The 26,978-nt window shown below is 54.1% G+C and overlaps 2 protein-coding genes across 2 annotated transcripts; both read left to right on the top strand.

The window, feature by feature from the left end:
- Window positions 1-1,995, top strand: LMJF_29_1360 (putative RNA binding protein; the record flags this gene model as incomplete). The annotated part of the gene is made up of 1 exon (XM_003722168.1): window positions 1-1,995. One exon carries the CDS (start codon window positions 1-3, stop codon window positions 1,993-1,995), a length of 1,995 nt encoding a protein of 664 aa, XP_003722216.1.
- A 19,470-nt stretch (window positions 1,996-21,465) lies between these two features.
- On the top strand, window positions 21,466-25,620 carry LMJF_29_1370 (putative RNA binding protein; the record flags this gene model as incomplete). Its single annotated transcript, XM_003722169.1, has 1 exon — window positions 21,466-25,620. The coding sequence occupies one exon, from the start codon at window positions 21,466-21,468 to the stop codon at window positions 25,618-25,620; it is 4,155 nt and encodes a 1,384-aa protein (XP_003722217.1).
- Between the last annotated feature and the right edge of the window lie 1,358 nt (window positions 25,621-26,978).

The raw sequence follows: 26,978 nt of genomic DNA on the forward strand, positions 1-26,978 counted from the left end.
ATGACCCGCCTCAACTCCTCTTGCGGCTCAGTGCGGAGGAACAGGCCAATTTGCGAGAGTGCCGCGTCGCCTGAAGCGGTGCTGCCGTCTGCTTCTATTCTGCCACCACCTACCAGAGAGGGAGTTTCTCCTGGCGGTGCATATTCCCGCCCTGACGAAGGGCGCAGCAACGACAACGTGACCCCGCAGACACTGAATGCGGTGAGCTCATTCGTGGCAAGCGGCAAGACAAAGAAGATTGCCTCGGACAGTAGCAGGTCCAGTGACTCCAACCTTTCCCAGCCACGCGCCGCCATGCAGACGAATCAGGCGCCAGCTACGAACACACGTTCCAGCTATGGCGCGGCGGCACCGAGGAAAGGCCGCAGCAGACGCGCTTCCGCCGCGGCACATGTCACCGCCTCCGAAGAGAGCAACCTGCACAACAGCAATCTTTTTATTTGCAACTTGGACCCGAGGGTGAGCCAGGCAGAGCTCGAGACAGCGTTTGCCGAGCATGGCACCATCCTGAGCTCTGCAGTGATGCGCGACATTCACACAGGCGAGAGCCTTGGCACCGCCTTTGTGCGGATGAGCTCGCACGATGAGGCCCGATACACGATGGAGGCGATGAACGGCGTGCACGTCGGCTCTCGTTCCATCTCTGTTCAGTGGGCGAGGCGCAGTGAGGGCGGGCCAGTTGGCGAAGCGCGCAAGAAGATTATGAAGCTGTTTGTGCGCAATGTTCCCCTCGACTGTACGAAGATCGATCTAGAGAAGCTGTTTGGGGCGTACGGCAATGTGCGCCAGGTGACGCTGCACAAGGACACGTCGCCGGTGCAGGATGAGGCGATGGTGCGGCTGATTGCGTTTGTGATCTACACCGAGGAGGGCGCGGCGGAGCGGGCGGCGCGGGAGGTACACAACACGAAGCCGTTTGCGTCGTGCAACGGCATCCCCATCATGGTGAAGTTGGCCGAGGACCTAGCGAAGCACTACCGCGAGCACAATCACCAGCACCAGCAGCAACAGGGCGAGTCGACCCCTACCGCAGCTGCCGCCAAGCAGCGGCACCGGCGCAGCCACAGCCAGCGAAACAACTTGACCCGTATCGCGAGTAAGAGCCCCAGCCACAAACAGGCCATCAGCAGCGGTAACACCATCATGAGCCTGAGCAGCCACACCAGCAGCACCACGCTGAGCATCCATGCTGGTCAGTCGAGCGGCGCCGATGCATCGATAGCAGATATGGGTGTTTCCGCTGACGTCTCGCTCTGCAAAAATTACCCTCAGCTCACACCGCCGGAGTGCAACGTGCCACTGCTGAAAACACCGCTGGGCGCGATGACGTCAGCAACGCTTCCGCAGCAACACAGAATGAGCTGTGTGAGAGGCGCAGCTCCGCCCTCTGCCGCCCCACTCTCTCCTTTCAACGCTCTTCAGTTTCTGGCGACAACACCGCCAAACGCTGGCGGACGGATGCCAGCGGTCAGTGTCCCACCATGTAAAGATGCGACGGCGATGCCGTTCGTGGCGGACTCGCAGCGGCCCTCGCTTATCGACATTCCCAACAGCCAAGCGGGGCAGAGTTTCTTCTTCAACCGCTCGACACCGCAGCTGTCGCAGTACGCGCCGCCTCAGCAGCAGCAGCATCACCATCTGCAGCTTCCCCAATTGAGCGAGCTACCCATCAACGTGCCAGTGACGCCCAGGCTCTACCACTTACCGGCAGTTCACGCGGTTCCGGAGTGTCAGGACGCGCGCGCTGCGGTAGTGGTTCCAAATCTTTGCTGCGAGGCGCTTCCGGTACAGAGCCGCTCTATGAACGATTCGCAGCCCATAGTGGCCTACTCGGACCGAGGGGAAGAGAGCGACCTGCGGATTGTCGATACCGCACCGGTAGCGCATCCGGTCTCGCTGCGACCACAGTCGAACGTTAAAATGGCGTCGCCAAAGCTGCCGCAGACATACCGCCACAACCCCTACACCAGCTGCAGCTTTATTCGCGTGGGCTGAAAAAGGCCCGCTGCTCTCCTGCTCCCTCCCTCTCCCTCTCCCTCTCTCTCTCTCTCTCTGTATCTCTGTCTCGCTCGCTCACTTTTCGTGTGCCGTACAAAGCAGGCCTGGTGCCCGCTGCTCCTGGTCGTGCGGAGAGTATCCATCTGTGGTTTTTCTTTTATGGCGGTTTCCGTGCGTGTGGCGGCTCTTCTCGACCTCTCTCTTCTGCTTCGCTATGTTGTGCGCGGGCGTACATGCATCACATGGTCGTGTCTTCAGAGGGAGAGAGAAGGAAGAGCGAGGAGAGAAGACTTGCATTCCATTTTCTACACACGTGTGACGTATTTTTTCTTTGGCTCGCTGATGCCGCTGCCGTTGTATGCTCTCTCTTACCGTGCACATGCGCGTGTTGCTTTGTGTGAGTTTGCCGAGCAGCAGCAGAAGACACTTACGCAGTTCTCGCTCGGGTTTTTTTTTTGCTTCAGTTGTTTCCACTTTTTCTGCTGCCACTCGTTTCTCTCACCTTCCTCCTTCTCACTGCCTTCATCCCCCCCCCCTCCATCCCCACATGTTTGTCTTTTTGTTCCCTTGCCAGCTGTCTTCGTCTACTTCAATAACATACCCTCCAGTGCTCTTCTGTTGTTATGCTTTTTTTTTGTGTGCATGCCTTCCTTCATATTGCGCGCGCGCAAACGAAAACGGCTTTGATTCTAATTTCGCTTGCTTACGTTCTTGTTGCTCATCACACCATCTTTGTTCCCCCTCCCCCTCCCGCGGGTACTTGATGCGCTCGAGTCAAATTTGATTCTCCTTCCCATATGCGCGTGTGTCTATGTCACTTTTCTTCTCTACGTGCAATAATAAAAAGAAAGAATCGTTTTTTTTTGCGTGTCGGTGATTGTGCTGTTTTACGTGTGGTGATTAATAGCTGTTGAACATCAACTTCTCTTATCTTTTTCGTTGTTTTTGCACGTTTTAGCTGTTAACATGTCTACATGTTTGTGTGTTTTCTCTCATGTACGCGACAGCACACTTATCCCCCACCCTGTTTTCTTGTCTACTGTAAGCTCCCTCAAAAGGCATATGGACGCTTCAACGAAAAAAAACAATAATCGAGGAGCGAAGTCGGTGTGCGTGCGCTGATGGTATCTGTCTGCCACAGGACAAGTGGTGACTCTCCGTCTGCACGGCTGTGTGCGTGTGCGCTCGGCTTTGGATTTGGATGTGTTTTAGTTCTAATTTTGTTTGCCTCAACCTCTCATTGCTATGTACGACTGCGCGCATGTGCCGCACGCCCGTCTCCGAGTCCAGGGGCAGCGGTTTTGCGTGTGCGGGGCTTCCCTTGTTGGTTTCTTCCTCTTATGTACTTCCTTGTCTGGTGACAATCCTATCTTCCATTTTTCTTCTTCAGCTGTTTCCGTTGGTCTGTCTGTCTCTCTCTCTCTCTCTCTTTCTATCTATATTGTTTCTCTACGTATACTCGTAACGTTTTCTGAGTACGTATTCCTTCCTCTTTACTATTCCCTACAACTTCTGCTGGTTTTCTTCGTTCTCCTTTTTTGCGCGTCCCGAAGCGCTGTGGCTTGTGCGCTCGGTGGCCTCTTCTTTCGCCCCTTTCCCCCACCGCTGCCGAAGTTCGGCGCCTGCGTTGTCGTGTCACACATGCAGGTGTGTCTGGAATTATCACAAGAGGACGAAACAGGAGGAAACAGAAGCATCCCTCCCTTTTGTATGGATTTCGCTTGCTCTTCTTCGTCTCTCGGGAACGTGCATGCTTGTATATTTTGTTGTTGTTGTGTCGTCTTTGTCTGTGTTCGAGCCTCTCGACGGCGCAGAGGGCGGCACTCCCCCTCAGCTGCGTGAGCACCACCAGAGAGACATGAGGCATCGAAATAGGAGGAAGCATGCAAAAACAAGAAAACAAAACACAACGAAAACAGAACAGAAGAACGAGAGTCGTGTCTCAAGCATGGCTGTGCAATACCACCAAGCAGTGAGCGCGGCGCGGTGGAACACGAAAAAAGCGGAACGAATGGGCGTCTTTTTTTTTGTTGTTGTTGTTGTTGGTCAGTTGTGATGGACAGTCTACGCCGTAATGCGATGGACCGGAGAGGACATGGAAGCGAATCTGTTACTCTCTCTTTCCTTTTGTTTGTTTGCTTGCTTGTATCGGTTCTTGTCACCTTCTTCTTGTTTTATTGTCCGGTGACCTTCGAGGTGTTTTTTTTTTGGTTGGTTTTATCGCTATCATTTATGCTCGCTTCCTTCGTCTCTTCGTCGGGAGCCGCTTCATCTCTTGGCCTTTCCCGCATGTGTTTCTGCTTCTCCGCGTTAACGAAGCGGAGTTTCGACTCGCTTCTTTTGTCTTTTTTTTTTGTTTGCTCGCTGTTGCTCCAAGCTTTACTTCTCTCGCGTACGTGTGTGTGGGTTGCGTTGCTGGAGTGTTTGTCCTCTCCCTTAGAAAAAAATAGCCCTTGTATGCATGCGTGACTGCTTATGGGAGACACGCTCTCTCTATACCCTTTTATTTGTCGTTTCTTTGTGTGTGCGTGTGCGTGGCGCACCCTGTTCGTTTCTGCTTTCGTTTTCGTTATTTATTTATTATTGCTTTTTTCCTCATCTAAGCAGCCGATGGTGTCTCGTCATCTCTTACCACGTTCTTTCCATTCTCCTACTCACTCCGTTTTTTTTTGTCCCGGGCGTGCTGTTTGTTGTATGTGCGCATGCGTGGTATTACTGCTATAATGATTGGATTTTTTGTTGTTCTTTTTAGTACCTGCATGCATGCATGGGAGCCACCACGCCTCCTCCTCTTCCTCCCCCTCGAAGAAAGACAGTCACAACAACGAACCCCTAGGCCCGCGCGCGCACACGTGCACAAGTACCGAGCCTTTCTTTTTGTTCTCAGTGGGTTTGTTTTTAACCCTCGAAAACGATATCTGCCACGGCAGAGAGAAGACGAAAAAAACTTGTACTTTTCTATCGCTCTCCTCGTCTATTGGTCTCATTTTCGTGTCTTGCTTCTCTATAGTTGAGGTGACCATTCGCACGCTGCATCCTTTCTATGTGTTTGTGTGTGTGCGCGCGAAGACCTCGCCCTTCTCTTCCCCCCTCTCCTCTTCTTTCGAATGACCCACACGGTGGGCCACTTTCGCACATGAGCCCCGTGCGCACACTCCCTCACGCTTACAGGCCCCAGGTAATTTTTTTATTTGATTTGCAGGCTGCTCCTTCTCATTCTCTAGGGTTTTGCTTTGGATTGTATGATTAGCTGGTCTCTCGATAGTGGTACAAAAATATTTTATTATTATCTTCTGATGTTTGTTTGCTTTAACGGATGTGTGAGTTTTTTTTTTTTGAGTTTGATTTTTTTTTTTCTGCTCACATCTCATTCTCACTCTCTTCATCTCTTTCCCTCTCTCTGTGTCCTCCCTTTTCCCTCATCTCTTCCTTACCTGTTGGCATTTTTTCCGTTTCTTGCGTTTCTTTCATTATTATTTCTTTTTGACCTCCCTTGCCTTTATCCTCATTACTCCGCACCCCCCCCCCACACACACACGCAGCCTTTGAATAACGCGCTCTTGAGGCACAAGAGCCACGTACAACAACAACAGGAACACACACAAACCCAGTGAAAAGGGAACGACCCTCAATTCCCGTGTCTCACGACGAGTGAGATGCGAGGATGGAGTGGATAGTCGACGAATGTTTTTTTTCGTTTTGATTGTCGTTGTTTTTTGGTTGTTGTTGTTGCGTGTGAGAAGGCCTTGTGGGTAGAGGAAGGACGAAGAGCGAGCAGAGGCCCGACACCGTACCGTCGAGGATTTGTGAAGGACACCTGCAATGGCGCGCGCACACGGTTTGCAGCTCATCGGAAGAACACAGCCCCCGTTGTGTGTAGAGCACCACGTCTGCAGCTTCGCGACGACTTCACCAGGAAAAGAAGTCTTCCGCAATACCCCATTCACTACTGTATACACTTGTATGGGGGTGCGTGTTTGTGTATCCCCTCCCTCTCTGGGGATTTCTGTTGAGCTCCTCTTTCGTACGTGGGGAGGCTCTCCCTCTCTTCGTCTTTTGTCTCGTGACATCGCGCGCTCTGTCTGTCTGCCTGTCTCTCTCTCTCTCTCTGCACGCCCTTTTCACCTCGTTATGTCGGGTCTTCTGTGCTGATGTTGATCACTTCCTTCTTTTTTTTGTACACTAGAACGAAAAAAAACAACAACATCACCGACCAACAACCCCCCCCCCTCCCTCCCTCCCTCGAAAACAAAAAAGAGAAAGAAACAAGGAAATGGTTGCCTGTCTGTTTACTTCCACTCCCCCCCCTTTTTCCCCCTCTTGTCTCCCCCTTCACTTCTGCTTTTCTGTTTCTTTTCTTTTTTTTCCGATGATCTGTCGATTTCAGTTTCGCCTCCGGTTTTATTTTTTGTATATTTTTTTTGACTTTTCTTGCTTTACCCTCGTACCTCTTCACTCGCTCTCGCTCTTGCGGCATCTTCGGTTTCTCTGTTTCTCTTTTCGTTTGCTCGGTTGTTTTCTTGGATCTCAACGACTTGCCTATTCTCTCTTCCTCTTTCGCTCCATCTATTATGCCTCTCCCCTTCTCTGCCCTCTGCTTTGCAGAGAGTTATATGATGAGTAACTTATCGGCGCTCCCCACACGAGCACATCTACACACGTGTACACTCTTGCATTATTCACGACGTGCACCTCCCATATTGGCGTCTAGCATGTGCTCGTGGTTTGCTTATTGTGTACATCTATCTGTATATATCTATATATACGTGTGCGTGTGTGTGTGCGTGTGTGTGCCTCTCCCCACTCTCTCGGCTTTTATTTGCTTCTCTCTTTCTTTTTCACTCCTCGTTGGCCGCGCTGCAGACGATGCTGTTGGCGGTTTTTCTTTGGCTTCCATTCTTGGTGATGAACGACACCGTTGTTGCTGCTGCTGCTGCGGTGAAAAGGGGGAGGGTGTAATCGAAAGAAGCTGCCAAGCAAGAAAAAGGCAGAACTGAGAAACAACACAACTACACAAACGAGCGAGGTCGAGGGTCGAAACGCCAAGGCAAGCAGAAAATGCCATCAACAGCAGAAGGGAGGCAGCGAAACGAAACGGCGGGAGAGGGGGTATATAATCCGCCACAAGCATCCCCCGCCCCTCCCCTTCCCCCCAGGCCGGGCGGAAAGGATGATGCAAAAGGGGAAACCAAACAAACGAAAAACAAAACAAAAAAACGGAGCGAGCCGCCGCAACTACCCAAGCTCATTAGCAAAGAGTTTTCTAGCTGAATGAAGGATGGGTGGGGATGTGAACAAAAAAAAGATGCACTCCGGGAAAAAAAAGAACACAGAAAGATGTACATGGAGTGCGAGAGTGTGCGCGTGCGTTGGGGCTTGCCTCTCTGCTTTCCCTCGTCGTTGGGCATGGACACAAACGTACATGCACGCACAAATGTAGGCAGAAGAGGAGCGCTGGGCAACGCCAAGAAACACGCGGCAGGACACAAGCACAGTCAAGCGCAGAAGCCTCTTCGCAAAGATCTGCACGTTGGGCGGACGTGGCGGTGACCGAGTGTGCGCAGATACGGTGATATCTTTTTTTTTTCCTGTTTGCTTTGTGCTTCCCTCCTCCATCTCCCTGCGTTTCACACCTCACCCGGCTTTTTTGTTTTCTTCTCGCCCTCTCTCACTTCGGTGCGCTCTACTCCGTGTTTCGTCTTCTGCCCAGTCTTCTCTTTTATTATTATTTCGCCCGTTTCTTTTCAGGTCGTTTGTGCTCCCCTTCCCTCCCTCGGCCTTCTCCCCCTCGTGCCCCCCTTTCCACGGTTAGTGCGACTCGTACGACCACCGCACGAATGGCTAATGAGTGCGTCTCGTGTTCCCATTTACCCATTTTCTGTTCTTTGTGTCTCGCAGGATTTTGATGCCATTCTTGCTACTTCCGTGCTTCGTCTTCCGTGTGCTTGTGCTGATGGCTTCTCAAGCCATAGCCGGCAGGTGCGCGCGACGGACAGGGAACGCATGAGGCGGATGCCTCTCCCTTTATCCGCTCTCGATGAAGTGGCGGAAGTTGCGTGTGCGAATGAGCAGCGGCGGCGGCAGAAACGAGGGCGTGCATGAAAGACTGCTTTTCACTCCCGTTGTGACCACCAGTGGTCTCTCGTTTTGCTGTTTTTGTTGTTTTGCACCCCCAAGAAGAGCGGGGCACACAATAGCATGGCTGTGGCAACACCACAAACAGAACGAAAGAGGTGCTTGCCAGGGCCTCAGCTGACGTGTGAGGAATGGAGGACATCTAAAAGGGCCGGCTTAGGGCTGCGATGTCCGGCACACACATACAAACGCGGCTGACTGTGTGCTCTCTCCCAGTGAGATGGGGCGAAGGGGAGTAGATCAGGAGAACGCATGAGAGCTGCAGAGATCGACGCGATGGAAAGGCGAAGAAAAACGCGCTCGGATGCGTTGATGCGATCTTTCTCCTCTCCCGCTTCTGACCCTTTTCTAGCACTTTCTTGCTCGCAATGCGCTGTGGAGTTTCCACTGTGCGTGCGCGCGTGCGAGTACTCTTGTACAATCACTCCATCAGGATTGCGCCCGACCCCACTCGTGAGGAACGCCTCCTCTCCCTTCTCCCATTTTCCTTCCTCATGCAGACGCAGATGTGGCTCTTGCGCTCGCACTTTGTTTTCAATTTCTCGTTGTTTGTGGTGTGCTCTTCCGTTTTCTTTGCGTGTATTGCGGTGAAGGCTCGCATTGGACAGCGAATGCAGACATCCGCCAGTCATCCTCTGCCCCTGCGGTGTCTTCTGCTTCAACACTTTCCCTCCCTTTGTTCCTCTTCCACAGCCAGTCAGCGAACCCCTGTTGTCATCTAAAATTGTTTTTTTCTCGTTTTTGGCTTCTCGTTTCTTCAAGTGCTTATTCTTTGCGTTCTCTCGCTCCGTTTTCTCACGCGGTCAGAGCGAACGATCAGCACCGGCATCGTGGGCAAGCGGTTGCTTTCATGCTTGGATACACTTCCTCATGCTCTTTGCCCGATCGCTGCTTTCTTGTTGTTGGCATTCAAAGTCCCGATCGGGCCATCGTCCCCTTAACTATTGTAATGCATCAGAGTCCGTCTCACCCGTGCCACCCCTCGTTTTTTCATTTCCACCAGGTGAGACAAGAAATCCGGAAGGGATGGGTGTTTTAGCACTCTCGTGGGTCCTAGTTAAAAGAAGAATATACATAGAATACCGAAATATCACCTAGGGTCGTAAAGCTCGGTATAGGCAGCGTGATCGCGCGCATACACACACACACACACTTCGTCTCGGATCATCTGACGGTATGCACACTATCGGTGGGAAACTTTATTCTGCGCTCTCTCAAGCTTTTTCTCTCTCCTTCCCCTCTGTTTTCTCACACGGGCAAGATGAAAAAACACAGAAAAAAGGAAAGGAAAGATATTTATGCTTTACTTTGTTCCCTTTTCAAGCAACGTTTTGTGTGGTGCCTTCTACGGTTGTCTCCGCGTGCTCATCAGCATGTGGCGATGCGTAGGGACGTTTTTTTTTCTGTAGTGATGCTTGACCTCTCCGTGTACTTTGTTATGTGTGTGTGTGTGTGTGTGTGTGTGTGTGCCTCTCTCTCTCTCTGTGGAAGCCTTTGCTTTCCTTCCTATTAATGCCAAATTTTTTGTTGTTGTTTTGATCGTTTTTTTTTTTGGGGCGATGGGTTTGCGCTTGTTTGTCTCTACTTTTACTGTTTGTTACTCATATATATATGTTCGCTCTCGTCTTTTCTGGAGTTGTCTCTACGTGTGCATCTTTGCGTGGTTGGAGAACAGTTTTTTTTTTTTTATTGCTTTGCTGTCGTTGTTGTCGGCTTCGTTCTCCGTCTCTCTCCGTCTGTCTTGATCTGTTTCGATATGTGCACTTTAGTGTGCAGGCGGACACTTTCCACTCATGCTTCACTTCTTTAACTCAACGTGCCTTTCAGCCCATCATGAGCAAACCTCAGCCGTATCCGAATGCGGCTTTGCGTGCTGGTGTGCTTGCGCGTGCGTCTGGGCTAGCATTTACTTGCGCGTGGAGATGACGCGGTTTCTGGAAGGCAGACAAGTGACCAAAGAGAGGTGCGCTCCTCTCGTTCTCTCTTTATCGATCACGTTCCTTGCCTACGCTGTATTTTTTCGCTCGTGTTGCTTATCAGCTCTTGTCGATCACGCGCGCGTCTCTCTCGCTCTGCGTTGTTTTCTCTTAGTGGATGCTTTTTTTTTCGCCTGCATCTTTTCATCTCCTGTGTGTCCCACCATCCCGGACTTCTCTTCTTTGCCTTTCCCCCTCTTTCGGTTTGCTAGTGCTTAAACCGACACAGACCGCGAGGAGAGGGGAAAACCAGAAAGCAACGACAAAAAAAAAGGAAGTAGAAACGAAACTAAAGCGCATGCGCGCGCATGATCGCCGTGAGCATATTCCTTTGCACGCTCGCGTGATGTAGGTGGATGTGCTCATCCATAGGTGCTTCGTGTAGGTGTTTGCCGATGGAAACTAGATATATAAGTGCACCAGCCTTTTTCTTTTACTGAGCCCCTCTTCCGTTATATCCTTTTTTTTCCTTGATTTTTCTGATTGCTTCTCGAACACGAGTGGTGGATGCTCTTGTGTGTCCGGTTTACAGGGCGGTAAGGAAAGCCGAGAGCAGAGGAATAGAGAACGAAAAAGAGGGAAGGAGAACGTTTCGAAGCAGGCGAATTCCCCGAAAAAAAAGCACATGCCAACTATCTCCCCTTTCGCCAGCTATCTTTTTTCGTGTTACTGTTGTCTTCCATTCACTCGCCTGTTTTTCTTTTTTACGTCCTGAGGGAAGTACTTAATGCCTTTTTCTTTCCCCTTCTCATCATGCTTTTAACATCTCCCTGTACCTCTCTCCTTTTTCCAGATATCATCCATTACCCACTTACTTGTCGTTCGTTTCGTTTTGCGGTATTTCTTGATTGTTTTCCCATTCGACCTGCTATCCCTTCTTGGGCTTCCCACTCCCTTCACGCTTGCTCTCGCTCACTCTCTCTGTCTCTCTTCACGAGTCTGTGTGCATGCGCTGATGCGTGGGGTATGTGTGCTTGTAGGGGAGGAGGAGGGAAGGGCGATAGGATTGCAGTTTATCTGTTGTATTCGCTGATCTTTGCCGTTGTTTCGCCCCCCTCCCCTCCCCTCCCCTCCCCTCCCCACTTCTTCGCGGATCTCCTTCCCTCCGTTTCGCTTTTTCGCCCCTCATCGGGCGCTTGCGTCTTCATAGAGGGGGAAGGGGGAGGGGGGGGGGGGCGTATTTGGTGGATATGAAAGAGGCGGCAGGACAACAACAAAAGAAAGCACCGGATACAGATTTGGGCGCGTGTCTGTGTGGGGCACCGCAGATCCCACGATCTCTCTACTACGCCACAGCTTTCTTATTTTTGTATCTCTTCTTTTTTTTTTGTTGTTGTTGCTTTTGAGCACTCCCTCGTTCGTCATGAAAACACCTATGCTCCTTCTCCGCGCATATGTGTGTGTGTGTGTGCGCGTGTGCCGTTTTATTTTATTTTCGTACCCCCCCCGTTTCTCGTCTGCTTTTGTTTTCAATCTCTTCTTGACCGCTGTGTGCGAAAGGCTATCACCGAGTGCGAGGCTGCAACCTTTTTCTTCTCTCAACGCTCACGCACGTCGGCGGTGATGGAGAAAAGCCAGTGGGCGGTACCGAAGTGACGCACTACCAAGCATCTTCGATCTACTTCCGTCTCTCTCTCTCTCTGTCTCTCTTTGTCTTTCACTTGCGCACGAAAATGGGCTTCTCTCAGGCCGCAGCGCCCAGTACACGTGTTGCTCTGGCGAATGGACCGCGTACAGAGGAAGCCACACTATGAGAGAGCTGCAAAACGTGCTTCTTCAATGCGCCGCCCCATTCTCTAATATCACCACCCTCTTGTGGAGTGGCTCCGGTGGTGGTGGCGGATCCATGCATATGTCAGCCCGCGCATCTGTGCACGAATCGGGGAGGAAAAGCGAGCAGAGAGCAGACAAAACAAAAGAAACGTCAGCAGGGCTATGTGTTCAAGGGGTCACACGCTGGTGGTGAGGTGCGAGTGGAGGAGCTGGGGTACCGCGGCGCATGCACGGAGCCAAGCATAACGCACCACACCCTTGCCAAACCTCATCCAAACGACCGGACATCGAGATTTTTAAGCGTATGCACTTACGGAATGTCGGCTCAACAGAATGCACACCGTCGAGATGCCTTCACGTTAATGCTGTCACATCTTGTCTTTTTCATCGCTGTTGCGTGTATTTACTTTTTCGTTGCATTATCACTTCGGCTCTTGATATGTTGGTTCACCTGCGCACCCACCACTGGCTCCTTTCATTTTCTTTTCAACGTGCCATCCACCGAAGAACGTCATCTTGATGCTCTTCCTTTTCACTTTTAATGTCCTACAGCTCTGCCGTAGTTGACGTTTCAACTGTTCTCCTTGTCCCCTTGTTCCGTCAGCTCTCCTCGCTGTACCCGTTGGTGTTTCGCATCCGCACATCTTTTCGTCGTTGCTCGTGTGGAAACCTCCGTCCTGCTCGTGAGCCTTCATCTTCACCCGACAGCCTTTTCTCGCTTTCTGCACAACAACTTCTCTCTCTTCTCCCTGCACTTTCGTTTTCGTTTGCCCTTCCCCCCTTTCCGCCATTGCTGCAAGGGCGGGTGGCTGGCAGTGGCGGCATGGGGTGCTGATGCTGCGCTGCCTACTGCTGCGCTGGCGCGTGCTTCTCCGCGGGCCGCCTTCCGCTCGACACGCCCCCGCCTGCGAAAGGCCTGCGGGCTCAGCGGAGGGCGGGATGCCCCCCTGCTGCCTTGCCACACACGCATAGCGGCGTCCCACCTGTGGTGCAGCACATGTGGTCAAGCGGGCCAGCCACGCCCTCTCCCCCACCCCCAGGCAGCGTCGTCGTCCTGCAACAAGCCCGAGGGCGCAGGAATGCGAGCACTGCGCGCAGGTGCGGTCAAGCACAGCCGGCATGGCGTATGAGACCCAGAACAGGCCATGCGCAGGTGAGCAGAGCAGGAGCGATGGGCGAGCCAGGCGCGTGCGTGCGGAGCGTGCGGTGGCCCCTACGTCCGGCCGGGTCTGCGCTGATGAGGCGCAGACGCCGGAAGCACGACGAGAGCACCCCCGAATGGCACCAGCGAGTCGTCCCGACGCGCATGGGGCGAGTCCCCACGCCACATTACGGCACGCCGCGGTTTGGGGCGACTGAGGGAGAGGCATGGCATGCAGGCAGGGTGTGCAAGGTCTCGGAGGGCCCTGGCCTGGGTGTGGCCAACTGCGTTGCTGCGCTCGCCCGGCACGCCCCCGTGACCGCCACCCCCTTCTACACGCACGGCAGACGCCACGGCCTCCGCCCTCGAGCAGGACGCTGAGGGCGGTCTTGTGTGGATCAAGGCATGCGGTCCACCCCTGTGCGTGTGTCGCCGATGGCGCGGCGTGCGTGCGAGGGAGGGCAAGAAAAGCCGATGGGACGCATGACCCGGTTTCGACGGCAGACTGCTCGTCCTGGACGACGCGGATGTGGCGGCAGTGCGGCAGGAGTAGATAAGCTGTGTTGGGTTTCGTACATTTATTGCTTCATGGTAGAGCGGCACCCTAAAACGAAAAAAAGAAGTGCTTTTTTTTCTTTGGTTTGTTGTTTCGTTTCGGCTCACCCCGATCGCGTGAGCGGTAGTGCATCTTCCCTCTTCCCCTGACTGTTTTACCTGCGCGCGTATTCCCATTGCTTACCCCTCCCCTCCCCTTTTTTTTCGTGTGTGTTCACTCTGTTTCGTTGTGCATGTGGGGCTCCTCTGTACGCCTGTTGCGTGCCTTGCATATGTGATTTCGGGAGCTCCTTAGTTTATATATTTATGGTTTCGTTTCCGTTTTTAGTTACGCATATGATTTCTTGTTTGGCACCGGACAGCCGTTATGAAAAAAAAAAAGGTAACCACGCACACGCACACACATACACACAAACAAGCGGTTATGGAGGAGTGGGGTCATTATTCCTGCAAGGGGGAGGCTGAGAAGTGCTTGTGTCTCGTTCTTTCTGCCGTTGTGTACCTTCACCTTTTTCTCTGGTGCTGGTAACGCATACACTGAACCCCTGTTGGGCGTCTTCTCTTCCCCCCACCGTCTTCGTGGTCTGTCAAAGCGTTGCGATGTAGTAAAGGGAAACTTGGACCTATAGAGGTGCCCACCATGCGGTCGAAGCCAAGTCTCGTACCGCCCACCACCACTCCTTTTCCCTTCCTCTCTGTATTCTCTACTAGCTCTCGTCTTCTCCCGCTCTCGTCCTCTGTCTATTACTCGGAGTCATGTACTGGCGCGCACCTTTCTGTTTCGTTTGTCTTTGCATCACAATCTTGTCTCTCCGACCCGCACGCACCCACTCACACCCCATCATCCCCTCCTTGCCCCGTTTTTGTGCACGTGCGCCACTCTTCACCACCACCGCCACCTCCGTAGAGTTGAACATTGTTTTGTTCGTATTTTTCTTTCCCCTCTTCCTGCCTACACGAAGCACGACGCCTACACGCAAATACGCCGACGTGCGCACTGGTTTCCCTTTTAGTGTCTCTCCTTCGCGGCCCTTGACCTTGCTTTGCTCTTCTCCTCTCCAAATCAAGCACTGCCTCTCGCACCTCTACTACCAAGTGCGCCCCCCACTTTTCGCGGTGGCCGGTTCTCTTGCGTGTTTCGTTTTTTCCCCTTATCTCGTGGGTTCCACGATCTTGCTCCGTCAAAGTCTCGGGAGTTCGAGCTCCACGACGCGCTTCTCTGTTTCGCACGCATCTTACTCGCTTTGCCACTAGTTTCTCTCCTGCTCTTCCTTTGGGTGTCTCTTTGTGTGTGCGTGTGTGTGTGTGTGTGTGTGTGTGTGTCTTCCCGCGCTGTTCGACGATCCTTTCCTCTCTCGCTCGCTCACGCACCCTCGGAAAAAGGCGCGTCTGCATGTCTGGCGGCAGTGCTCAGAAATAACGAGAGAAGGTTACCGTTGTCATCGGCTGCAGGCCGAGGCGAACAACAAGGGCTGTGAATCGACACACATACAGAGACTCGCGAATCACCACCGATTGCGCTAGCAACACACTTGCGTACACTAATTCACACGCGTCCTGAGCACCTATTGAGATAGACAGGCCCACAGGCGAACGGACCCCCTCTCCCCTCCCCCTCTTCCCTCCCCCGCCTTTAGTCGTTCTCCTGCGCTTGCGTGAGTCGGTGAGTGCCGTCTTTGCTTTTGTGCGCCTGCGATCTTGAAGGGTATTTTTGTGCATGAGTACCTGCGTCGTGTGCATCAATCTGTGTGCACTTATATATATATATGTGTGTGTGCCTATGCCTCTGTTACAGGTTCTCATTGTCTAGCTGTTTCTTGTCTTCCTCCCTCCCCTCCCTCCATAGTACAAACCATCACCCTTCTCTCCTCCTCCCCCTCCCCCTCCGTCATCCACTGTCTTTTTGTCTCTTCAACGCCCCCCCCCTCTCACTCTTTCCCCCTCTTCCTCTTCTTTTGTTGGCTCCTCTGTGCGTGTTGCTTCTTGACTTGTTGCTTGATCTCTGCTCTCGGTGTCGTGCAGGAGCATTGTGAGTTTGGGACTCCTCGCTGGCCATCCCCCTCTCCCCACTCTCTCCCTCTACCTGTCCGTCCCATTCTTTATCTACTTTTTCCTTCGAGTTGTGTCGCCCCGCTGCTGCTCTGTGTCTGTCCGCGTGCTGTGGCCGTATTTTTGTATGGTGCCATTTTGTGTCATCGACGCGTCCAGTTCTGGCCGCTGGTAAAATATATATATCTATATAGATACGCACCCACAAATCTATCTATATAGATGGATATTGGGGTGCGTGCATCGCTCGTTATTTTGCCTTCGTATCGTCTGCTACCGCTGTTTTTGTTGACGTTGGCGTTCATCTGCGCGTGCGTTTGTTGTCCATCTATCTTCCTTGCTCTCGTGCATCGAGTATAGTGCTGTCGATTGCGTGTGCTCATCTCCGCGTCCCCCAAACAGACGGGGTGTCAACATTGTAAGTGTCTTCGCGCGCGTGCGTTTGGTTGTCGATTTGTTGGTGTGCTGGGTGTGCTGTGCGCTGTGGAGGGATCAGCATCGCAGCAGCGGTCTCTGTTCGCGCGGAGACTGCCATTAATCGAGGTCAAACAAGACAAGAGAAAAAGAAGGCCAAACACATTAGCATCCATAAGCTCGTTACTTGCTCCCCCTTTTTTCTCTTCGTTTGGGTGTTGCGTTTGTGCGTCGTTCCTGGCTCAGCTGTTGCCAGTGCTTCTGCTGCTGTGTCCCTCTTCTTCGTCTTTCTCATCTGTTCCCCTCTGCTCACTCCCCTCTGCGGGTTTCCCGTTTCCTTGCCGCCACAACACTTTCCGCGCTGACGTTCTCGCATCCACTTCTCGTCACACACCTGTTCCCGCTTCCACGCTTGGGTGGTGTCTCCACTTTTGCTCTTTCCCTCTCACCGCTGCGTTTCAACATCTTCGTTCCTTCTCTTTTCGTGCTTGTCTTCTCTTCCTGTCTGTCTCTCTCTCTCTCTGTGGTTGTTGTGTTTTAGAGCGACGAGGACGCCGATCAGGAACTCCCCCTCACCTCCCGTCTTTGTCTACTTGGGTGCTTGCTTGACCATTTCCCTTCCCCCTCCTTCCTCGGCAATCCCGCCTTGCCCTTCTCGTTCTCTGTCGGCTTGCGCTTGCCTTGTAAAGCCCTTCTTGTTTCCTCTTTTCTTTTCCGCCTGAAGGGTCAGGAGCAGCGCACAGGCAACTTCTCTGTCACGCACACTCAGAAAGACAAAACGAAACACGAAAACGAGTACAAAACACGCCCCCGTTTTTTTCGTAATTCTCATAACATAGGCTGAAGGAGCCAAACTGCTGTGATTTGTCTGTGTTGTTCCTTTCTGTCTTTCGATTTTCCTGGCTTTGGTTTTCTTGCTCTCTATCGTTTTTTTTGTTGTCGTTGTTTCTCCTTTTCGCTGAAGACAAACCTCTCTTCCCCTCCTTTTCATCAAAGACGGCCACGACGACCCATTTTTTTTCCTTTTCGTTCCGCTCTCCTCTACCCCCACCTCCAAACACCCCTCCGCTTGTTGTCCGGGCCTCACAGCGCACCTGCTTTTGTACTACCTCCTCCCTCTGCGAGCATAGACAACGTGCTTAAGCGCGCAGCGTGGATACTGGATTTTGGTTTGCGCCACCTCATCCCTTTGAGACTTGCGCTTGGCTAGGGGCGTATATTAGCCCTCGTGTGCCTGTCGATTTCTTTCCTTCCTTACTTCTCACTTCTGTGCGTTTTTTCCTTTTTCGTTTGTTTTGTTGTGCAATCGCGGCGTATCTAAACGACCTAACGGATATATATATATATATGTGTGTGTGTTTTCTTTCGGTCCCTCTCTCTCTGTTGTGCTGATTCTCCCTGTTTAACGCCATCTTTCCTTTTTTTTTGTTGCCATTTATGTTGGCCTCACCGCGCAGTCACGCCGGCACAGCGTAGCGAACGACGAAACGAACGACAAAAAAGAGAGAGAGATAGTGAGAACAAAAAAAAAGGTGTGGCGAAGGGGTTTGGCTTGTGCCGTCTCTTTTCCATCTTTTGCTGTGTTGTTGTTGTCTTTAGTCGCATGCCCTGAAGGAAAGATCGGAGAAAAAACAACAGAAATTCACATTGTCGTTGACTTCTTCGTGTTGACGTTCTTTTTGTCTCGTTTTGTTTCGCTTCGCCTTTCCTCCTCCTCTTCCGTTCCGTCTGCCGCTATCGTCTACTTTTGTTGTTGGCCGGACTAGTTGTATCTTGGCAGTAGCGTGTGGCGTTTTTCTTTCTATATCTACATATCTGTCTCTGTGTGTCCCGTTCTCTGCAAACCATCGGCTTCCCCCGGCGGCGTTAATACCGGGAGCGCAGGAGTACCCCCCCCCCAAAAAAAAAAGGTAAAAGGGAGCGAAGGAGCGAGGTCGACACCACGGCAGTCGAAGAGGCAAACGGAGAAAAAAGGAAACGAGAGAGAGAGAGGGGTCCTGGCGGGAGACGTAAGATCAGGGAGAAGAACACGAGTCGAAAAAAAAAACCGCGTGAAGAGGAAAACAAATTCAAGTGTTCCAGACAGAAAGGGTGAAAGCAGGGGACCAAAGACGTTTGATTCTCTCGGCGAACACTGAACAGATACGGCGCGGTGACAGAAAAAGAGAGGGAGCTATAAACGGCAGCAGCAGCACGCCACACACGTACACGCGCAGCAAGGCGGAACATAAGTTCCAGCCACATTTCTTTGCTTGTTTCGCTTTCTCTCTCTCTCTCCCTCTCTCGGCGACCACTCGCCCCATTAACGTGTCTCCTGCAAAGCAGCAATAAACAATACACAGTAGGCACACACGTGCACCAAAAAAAGGGACTAGTTGAGACACAATCAAAATCACGCACAGGCAGTCGACTCTACCGCATTCTGCGTAGGGCTGAGAGGTAGGGGCTACATTCCATCCCTGTTGCACTTATCCTGGCTTTTTGATTTCTTTTTTTTTTGGATGTTCACCGCTCTCACATCTATTTTATCGTATCTTGCTCTTCGACTTTGAGGGAAACAAACGCGTTGTTCTCAATTGGATTGGCGTTTCCTTTTTTTTCCATGTGTGTGTATGTGTGTGGACTTCTCTGCTTGACGTTCTCCTGAAAAATTTGTCTTCGACTTTCCTCGCTCCCGTTTTTATTTTCTCCTTGCGACTTTGTGTGTGCGTGCGTGTCTCTGTGCTGATCGTGCGCTGCTTGCTCGCCCTTCTCTCTTTTTTTTTTCTTGCCGTCTGATTCAGTTTACGTGTTTTTTTTTGTTGTTGTCCGCGCTTGCTTCACCACTTCTCTCTTTTTCTTTTGTTCGTGTCCACTTGTGCCCCCGACTTGTCTCGCCCCTTCTTTTTTTCTTTGTTTTGCGCTTGTGCTTTTGCCCCCCCGCGACTACCTCCTGCACCCTTTTCCGTGCTCAACTCGTATCACGACGTTGCTGTCTTCGCGTGTGGATACTACTGGTGTAACTCCATCTCTGTCTTTCCCTTGTTGCTTCGCTCCTTTTCTGTGTGTGTTGTGCATCTGTGCTCCTTACGCCTTTTTTTCTTTGTTTTGTGTGGCTGTTCGCTGTTGGGGGCGCTTCCCTTTTCGGCCCTTTGCCGTTGTTGTTGTTGTTGTTGTTGCTCTCGCGCTCTCCCTTTCTCTCTTTCGTTGCGTTTCTTTTTTTTTTGTTGTTGTTGTTCTTTGTTTTATCCACTTTTTTTGTTGCTTGTGCTCTCTTCTCCCGGCTTCGTTACGCGCTTCACCCTGTCGTTCCCCTCGGGCCGTGTCTCTCACAATTTGTCCGTTAGCCTTCACAACTATATATTTTTTTGCTTGTTTCGTTCTCCGTTTGTCCTCTCCCACTCTCTCTCTCTTTCCCTCTGAATTAACCGTCCCTCTTTCTCCCCCCTGCATCTTTCTCTTTCCTTCTCTCTCTCTCTCACACACACACACACACACACACACGCCTCTCTCGTCGAGTTCATCGTTTTTTTTTCCGGTTCTCCTTTGTGTCCTGCGTTTATCGCGTGCTTCTTGTTTGCTTTTCGACGCCCTGTTTCCTTTTTTTTTTCTACCGTCTGTACTGTCTCTTCTCAGCTTGTCTGTCTGTCAGTCAGTGCGTCTCTCTACCTCGTTTTCTTTTCTTGATTTTCCCTGTCTGTGCTCAAGAGAGCATCGAAGGGAGAGAGGGGGGCGGGGGCACAATTCTCTCGTACCCACGCATTGGGAGGGCGACCGCCTGCTCACCAGACGGCGCAGATACGCCGACTTGCATATTCTTCCCTCCCTCTATCCCGCCCACTCATCTCTCGATTGCTTGCTTGGAAAAAGAAGAGACAGCTTTTTGTTTGCATTTTTTTTGTGTGTCCTCGTTTGTACTCTCTTCCTGAGACGCGGCTTCTCTCCTCTTCCTCCTCGTTTTGCTTCTCTGCGTGTGTGTCCTTGTAGTGGTTCTCTTGTCCCCCCCTTTCTTTGTGCAAGTGGTTCTCCTGTGTCTCTTTCTTTGTGGTGTTGCTATTTTTTATCATTATTGGCGCGCACGCGCGTCTCCGAGAGACATCGAAGTAGGCGCCCCACTCAAAAAGAAGCAAGCAAAAACAAAACAAAAAGGAGGAGAAAGAAGAGCAGAGTAGAAAAGTAGAGGGCGGGGGCGGGGCGGCCATCAAGGAACGGCCAACACCGAACTCTCCCTCCATCGGCGTCTTATCCCCTTTCCCCCCTTCCTCGCCTCTCTTCGTTTTTCTTCAACTGCACTTGCCTTCTTGGGTTGGTTTTGCTCTCCTCTTCCCTTCCCCTAGCAGAGACGTGTGGCCGCCAACATCAAGAGACGCAGAGGGGAGCGAAACAACAACAACAAAAAAAAAACATAGAGACGTACTCGACCTTTAGCTTGTATTCCTTTCTTCGAAGCCTTCGCACCTTCTCCCTCCTCTATCGTACCTGTACGCGTGTTCTCGTCGGCTTTGCCAGGTACCTCCGCCCTCCTTTCCTTCATCGTTTCGTCGTCTTTGCGCCTACCTACTTCTTTTTTTTTATATCGTCTTCTCGCACCGGCATATCGTAGCACCTTTTCATCGTTTACTTTCACGCTCTTTTTTTTTGATTGGCGCCGCTCGCCACCCGCGTGTGTGTGTGTGGGGGGGGAAGTACGTTGAAGGTTTTATCTTTCTTGTTGCTGTTTGTGTTCGCTCTCTCGTTTTCCCTCTGCTTTTCCACTCCACCCCTGCCATTCCCACAGCAGTTCTTGAACTGAGGCTCTCTCTCTCTCTCTCTGCTGCCTTGCCAAAGTTCGTGGCGACTGAAGGGGGTGTGAACTAGCTATTTTCTGTGCCTTTTCACTAGTTTTCGGAGGTCGCAGACTTCTTTGCTCAATCCGTTAGACAGCAAAAAAATAGTGAGGCATCTATGCAGTTTGCGGCTCTTGCTTCAACCCACTCCCCTGCAAACGTGATTGCCCCCCTCCCCCCCCCCCCCCCACACACACACGCGCGCTCTCAGGCAGCAGCTACAGCAGCAGCGACGTGTGGCATCCAGGTCACGCTATCGGGGAAGCTCCGCCCTCTTGACGAGCGAGAGAGCTCTAGCGCCGGTACAACATCTCTGGCGTTCACGAGGGCGACGTCATCGTCTTCCTCTTCGAAGCTGTGTGCGCCGTTGGCAGCTGCCGCCCCTACAACGCGCGTCATGGATCCTCTTTCGAGCAGCGGGGTCATCAGCCGTCGCGTCGACGATGCTGGTGCCACAAGCGATCCTGTGCACGGAGGACATCACGCGCGTCTCATTCACGGTGGCGTTGGTTTAGTCCGGCACGGTCACTATTCCCCTCCCGCGTCAGCGCCAGTGGGTTCACCGTTGCCACCATCCCCCCCTACACATGACTCCACCGCTCCGGCAGCCTATGTCCCGATGGGACTGCGTCGCACCGATCCTCTTGACCGTCACCGGCGCGATTGCGGCGAGGAAGGCAGCAGCCAACTGAACACAGACGCCGCCACCGATGGCGCGGAGGATGCTGAGGACCAGGCTAGCATCCGCAGTGAGCAGTGCGGGCGGGCAAAGCAAACTGGCCGTAGCACCCCGTTCCCGGCCAACCTTTCTCCACACGCCTTGAGCTCGCAGCAACTGCTTCAGAATCAGGTCCAGCAGCAGCAGCGCTCCGGCAAACCTCACGACTCTGCCCAGATGGAGTCGTCTTTCAGCAGCAGTCAGATTGGTAGCTTGGTGCTCAACAGCTGCAGCGCAACACTACCGGCTGCCTGTAGCGGCGCTACAGGTGGTAACGGTGGTGACCGTCGTTGTGGCAGCACGCCCGGAGCCGCTGGTAGCGGTGGCGATGGCGTCTCCCCACCGTCCTTGCGCCATCTTCAACCGCCTGCAAATCACAGCCATGTGAATCTGTTTGTGCGGCATCTGCCGCTCGAGCTGAATGAAGAAAAGCTGCGAGCGATGTTCGCCCCGTTCGGCGAAATTGTCAACTCGGCTATCATGCGCAACATTCACACCGGCGTCAGCCTCGGCACTGCCTTTGTGCGGTTCGCGAAACACGAGGAGGCGATGCGGGCCATGGAGGCCTTTGCAGGAGGCCGGTCGGTGACGGGTTCGAAACGGGTGACGGTGCAGTGGGCCCGCCGCGAGCATGACAAGGCCCCTTCCGGGGATGAGCGGCGCAAAATGCGAAAACTGTTTATTCGTAATGTGCCAAAGGACGTAACGCAGGAGATGCTCATGGCCCTCTTTACTCAGCACGGCTCGGTGAAGTCGGTCAGTACCCATCGCGACACGGCAGCCGCCAACGCCGTTTCGCAGCCAGGCGGCGGCGGTGCCACTGCTGCGGTGGAGGCGGACCCCTCATCCCTCAGCGGACATGACAGCGTCGCCGCCGGTTCCAGCACCGATGACCGCCGTATCGCGTTTGTCACCTTCGAGCAGGAGGGCGTTGCGGAGCAGGCGACCGCCGCGGTGCACAACACAATGCCGTTCGCTTCGTGCCAAGGCATTCCACTCATGGTGAAGTTAGCGGAGGACACACCAGTGCGGCACAATGCCCTTGGCGGCAACACCGCCAGAGCCAACAACGTTGGCATCCTGAACGGCGTTGGTGCGAATGGGAATGGGGCGCATGCGCCTCACAACAGCAGCGGCGGTAGCGTAGGTGCACGCCACTCTGCCATCATGGTCGGCGTCCCCAACAATACTCTCAGCTGGTCCGACGTGCCCGTAACGGACTATATTGTCACACCAATGACGTCGCCCCCTGCTGCGCAGTTGCATAGCACCACTGGGCTAACATTGCCGCCGGGCAGTGGACGCGGAATGTCACTGAGGTGGGGTGGGGCGTCGGGTAGCGGTGCCGGTCGAAGCTTCCCTCGTGTGCCACCGGACGGCAGCGCAGTCCAAGTGCTCTCGCCACCGCGCTTCTTTGCCGGGACAACGGGCTCAGCCGGGTCACCGAATGAAACCCCACCGTACGCCGGCCTCACTCCAGTTCACAGCAACTCAGCAGTGCTCCCCTACGGTGGGCAGACCTCTGGGAGTGCACAAGCACCCCGGCAGCCCGTTCAAAGCCCCACACCATTCTTGGCGCCGCCGAAGTCCTCGTCAGCCACGACGGCCACTCCGCAGCACATCGGGGTCTTCAACACTGCAGACGCTGTGCTTGACGGCTCGCAGACGCCTGGCAGCATGGGGCTCATAGGGGGCAGCAGCGGCTCACACCCAGTCCAGGCCGTGGGCAGCGGTTCACCAGATCTTATGGGCTTTGCTGGTGGCGACTACGCTGGCGGCTTCCCGGTATCCTCGTATGAGACGCAGGAGTTTTACACGATGCTGCAACAGTGCAGTAGCAACCTTGCCGCCGCCAGCGGCGCTACTGCAAAGTCGCCGCCATCGAGGCAGCTTTCCGCATCAGTGCCAGGTGCCGGTGCCGCTCCACACTCAGGCAACGGCCGCAACCATAGCAACAGTAGAGCCAACGCCGGTGGGTTGTCCTTCCACGTTTCGGGCTCCCACACCGACGCCGTGCAGAGAGATGGAGTGACCAGCTCATCTCTGCCGCAGTCAGCGCAGCCCTCTTCCACAACACCGCTCAGCAACTCATCTTTTCAGCAGTCTCAGCCAAAAACCTTGGTGCTTCCGCAGCCTCGCTCCGGCGCGGTGCAGCAGGCGCAACAACAGCGACCTGTACCAGCAGAGTCTGAAGGTGGCAGCACTTTGAGTGGCGGCCACGCCCCAGCGCCATATCGACTCATCCCACAGCCACGCAGCAACGCGAGCACCAGCCCCTCCGTGCCCCTCAGCCGCTCAGCCGCTGCTGCTGCGGCGGCCGCCGCTGCCGCTCCTTCTTCCTCTGCCTCTCGGCGCGCTAACACACTGCCGCCAGACGCCTGTCCGCCTTCGTGCGCATCGACTCCGCAGAAGCATCTCCCGCGAGTGTTGCCGCCAAGCACCAGCGCATCCTTCACCGCTGGCGGCGGCGCCCGTTCCAGAGGCAACGGCACATTCACCCACCGTGTCGCCCCAGAGGCAGGGGCCGGTGCGGTTAGTGGTGCGTCGAACCTGCGCCATGGCCCACGTGCCACTTCCTCGCCCATGCACGCCATTCGCGGCGGGACGAGTGTTGGCGGGGGCGGCAGCAGCAGTGCGAACAGCGCTGGCGCCGCCACTGTGACGTTGGCAGCCCCTCTCAACTCGGCGCTTGCGGCCTCGTTTGCGAGCAACAACACCAACGACTTCCAGTTCTACCAAGCCACCCGCACCCTTGGTGCCGGCTCTGCAGCGAGCTGCAGTGTGCACGGCGCAATAGACACGCGCGGCAACTCGACGATGAAGTACACTGCTGCTCCCCCAGCGCAGCCGACTAGTCTACCGCTGCCACCAGGCCGCTCCCCCGCGCCGCAGTCGCCGTCGCGGCGCTTCTCTTCTGAGCCGACGCAGCCCGTCACGGCAGCCGTAGCGCCGCCAACGTTCACGACAGCGCCCTTGATGGCGGCGGTGGCCAAGATGATATCAACAGACGACGCTGCGTTGACTCCTGACAATACGAATACCTTTGACTATGGCGCTTACACGACGGACGACATCTACGCAGCCAAGTCTCACTACAGTATCTCGTGTGCGACGAAGTTGATGCGTGCGGTGGACGGTGTCGACCCGCCGCTGTGTGGTTCAGCCAGTGGCACCGGCAGCAGCGAGAACGTGAACACGAATCTCAAGAAACAGAGTGCCACCAGCGCGTTTCGGGCCCAACTAAGCAGCCCTGCTCCTGCCGCGACCGCCTCTTCCGGCGCGGCCGCCTCGACTCTTCGCAGAAGTGGCCAGCTCGGTGACCCGAGTCCGTGCTGCTCCCTCTCGCTCGGCGGTGCCGGTCTCCTTGACAACAATCTGCTTTTCCAGTGGGAAAGTAACTCGGCCGCAATGAATGTCGCCTCCGGTAGTACCGACTTCGCAAGCATAGCCGGAGCAGCGGCCCCGACAGTGCTGCCTTTTAGTGATGCTCAGCGCAGCAACGAGACCACAGGGGTGTTTGATATGATGTCCATGCTGTCCGAGTCGCGCACGCAAGACCTGATTGTACTCGCAGATGCGCCGACGGCCGGGTCTGTGTCAAACATGAGGTCGCAGCCTGACGCTGGCGACTACTGGAGTGCCGCGCAGATGCGAGATACAGAAAAGCTGGGTTTCGGCGCCGTGGGCGGCGGCGATATGGGAGCGACAGTCCACCACGGATCGTCTACGGCGACGTCGACATCGAAGGAGTTGAGCCGCCGCAGCACTGGCAGGACGTTGCCCGGCACGTCTGCGCAGCCGCCTTCGCGAATCGGCCGCTCTGACGACGAGGACGACGAGCAGGCAGGCTGGATGGTGTACCCGGACATCGACCTGAACCTCGGCTGGCCCCTCGGCTCCACCACAAAGTCAAAGAAAGGCGGTGGGGTGGTCGGCAGCGGCCTCAACAGCGGCAGCAGCCGCGAAGATGCTGACCACCTTGGCTACTCGCAGCAGCTCGGCCACGCGATGGACAACCTGTACAATCTCATGAGCTACGACAACGCCTCTTACTAAATGCGATATGGCAGCCCCATCGCATGACAAGCAGCGTGCACACTCAGCTTCTAGCCCCCATCCGGCATCACGAACACACGCAAATACATACGAAAAGACAAGCCACGATTACGCATGTGTGCGCAGCCGGTGACTGACGCACAAAGGCATCAAGAGCTGAAGCAAACAAATTCAAAAAAATAAGCAGCGAGGTACATGCAGCTCTCGTTCGCAACAGTTCCTTTCTCATGCCAAGACTGGCCTACTTTATTCTCTGCCTCCCTTCCCCTCACCTTTCTCCTCTGCTGCGTACACGGCCACTACAACTTGATGATGCCCGCCACATCACCGCGGTATCAGGGTTCCGTCTCCGTTCTTTGTGGGGGAACCAAAAGCCTGCACAGCCTGCCCTCGGGTACGGTTGTGAACTCTTGTTGTCGGCCGCCAGGTCTGGGCTGGCGCCGTGCCAAAGATACGTGTGGTTATGATCACGCTCGGACCAGCTCATTACGAATCGTGTCGATCAGTCAGGAAAAAAAACATTTCCTGCATTCAACTGGGTCTGCGGTGATAAGGCGCAGACGCCGGAAGCACGACGAGAGCACCCCCGAATGGCACCAGCGAGTCGTCCCGACGCGCATGGGGCGACTGAGGGAGAGGCATGGCATGCAGGCAGGGTGTGCAAGGTCTCGGAGGGCCCTGGCCTGGGTGTGGCCAACTGCGTTGCTGCGCTCGCCCGGCACGCCCCCGTGACCGCCACCCCCTTCTACACGCACGGCAGACGCCACGGCCTCCGCCCTCGAGCAGGACGCTGAGGGCGGTCTTGTGTGGATCAAGGCATGCGGTCCACCCCTGTGCGTGTGTCGCCGATGGCGCGGCGTGCGTGCGAGGGAGGGCAAGAAAAGCCGATGGGACACATGACCCGGTTTCGACGGCAGACTGCTCGTCCTGGACGACGCGGATGTGGCGGCAGTGCGGCAGGGGTAGGTGAGCTGTGGTCGTGTGTTTGTGTTCGTGAAAAGGTTGGGTGGTGGAAGGAGACGCTGAGAAGCGAGAAGCGCATACGCGTCTTCTCTTTTTGTTTGCGGTGTCGCTCACTGTGCTGCGTAGGCCGCAGCGGGCGAGAACGTTTGCGTGCTCAGCTTCTCTTGTTGAGGACAATAGGGCCTGGAACCCCCTTGTGCTGTTCTCTCTCTCTCTCTGTATCTGTGTGTGTGTGTGTGTGTGTGTGTGTGTTTCTGTGTGTGGAGAACGCGAGCGTACTTGGGAGCTGGCTTTGCTGTGTGCGCTGCGTTGGTGCACCACTTCCTCCTCCTCGCTCGGGTCATGGCTTGCATTCAATTTTCATCTGTGTTTCTTGGGGTGTAGTGCGGGTGAGC

This window comes from Leishmania major, chromosome 29, assembly GCF_000002725.2.
Source record: "Leishmania major strain Friedlin complete genome, chromosome 29".
In the NCBI taxonomy this organism is placed as follows: Eukaryota; Euglenozoa; class Kinetoplastea; order Trypanosomatida; family Trypanosomatidae; genus Leishmania; species Leishmania major.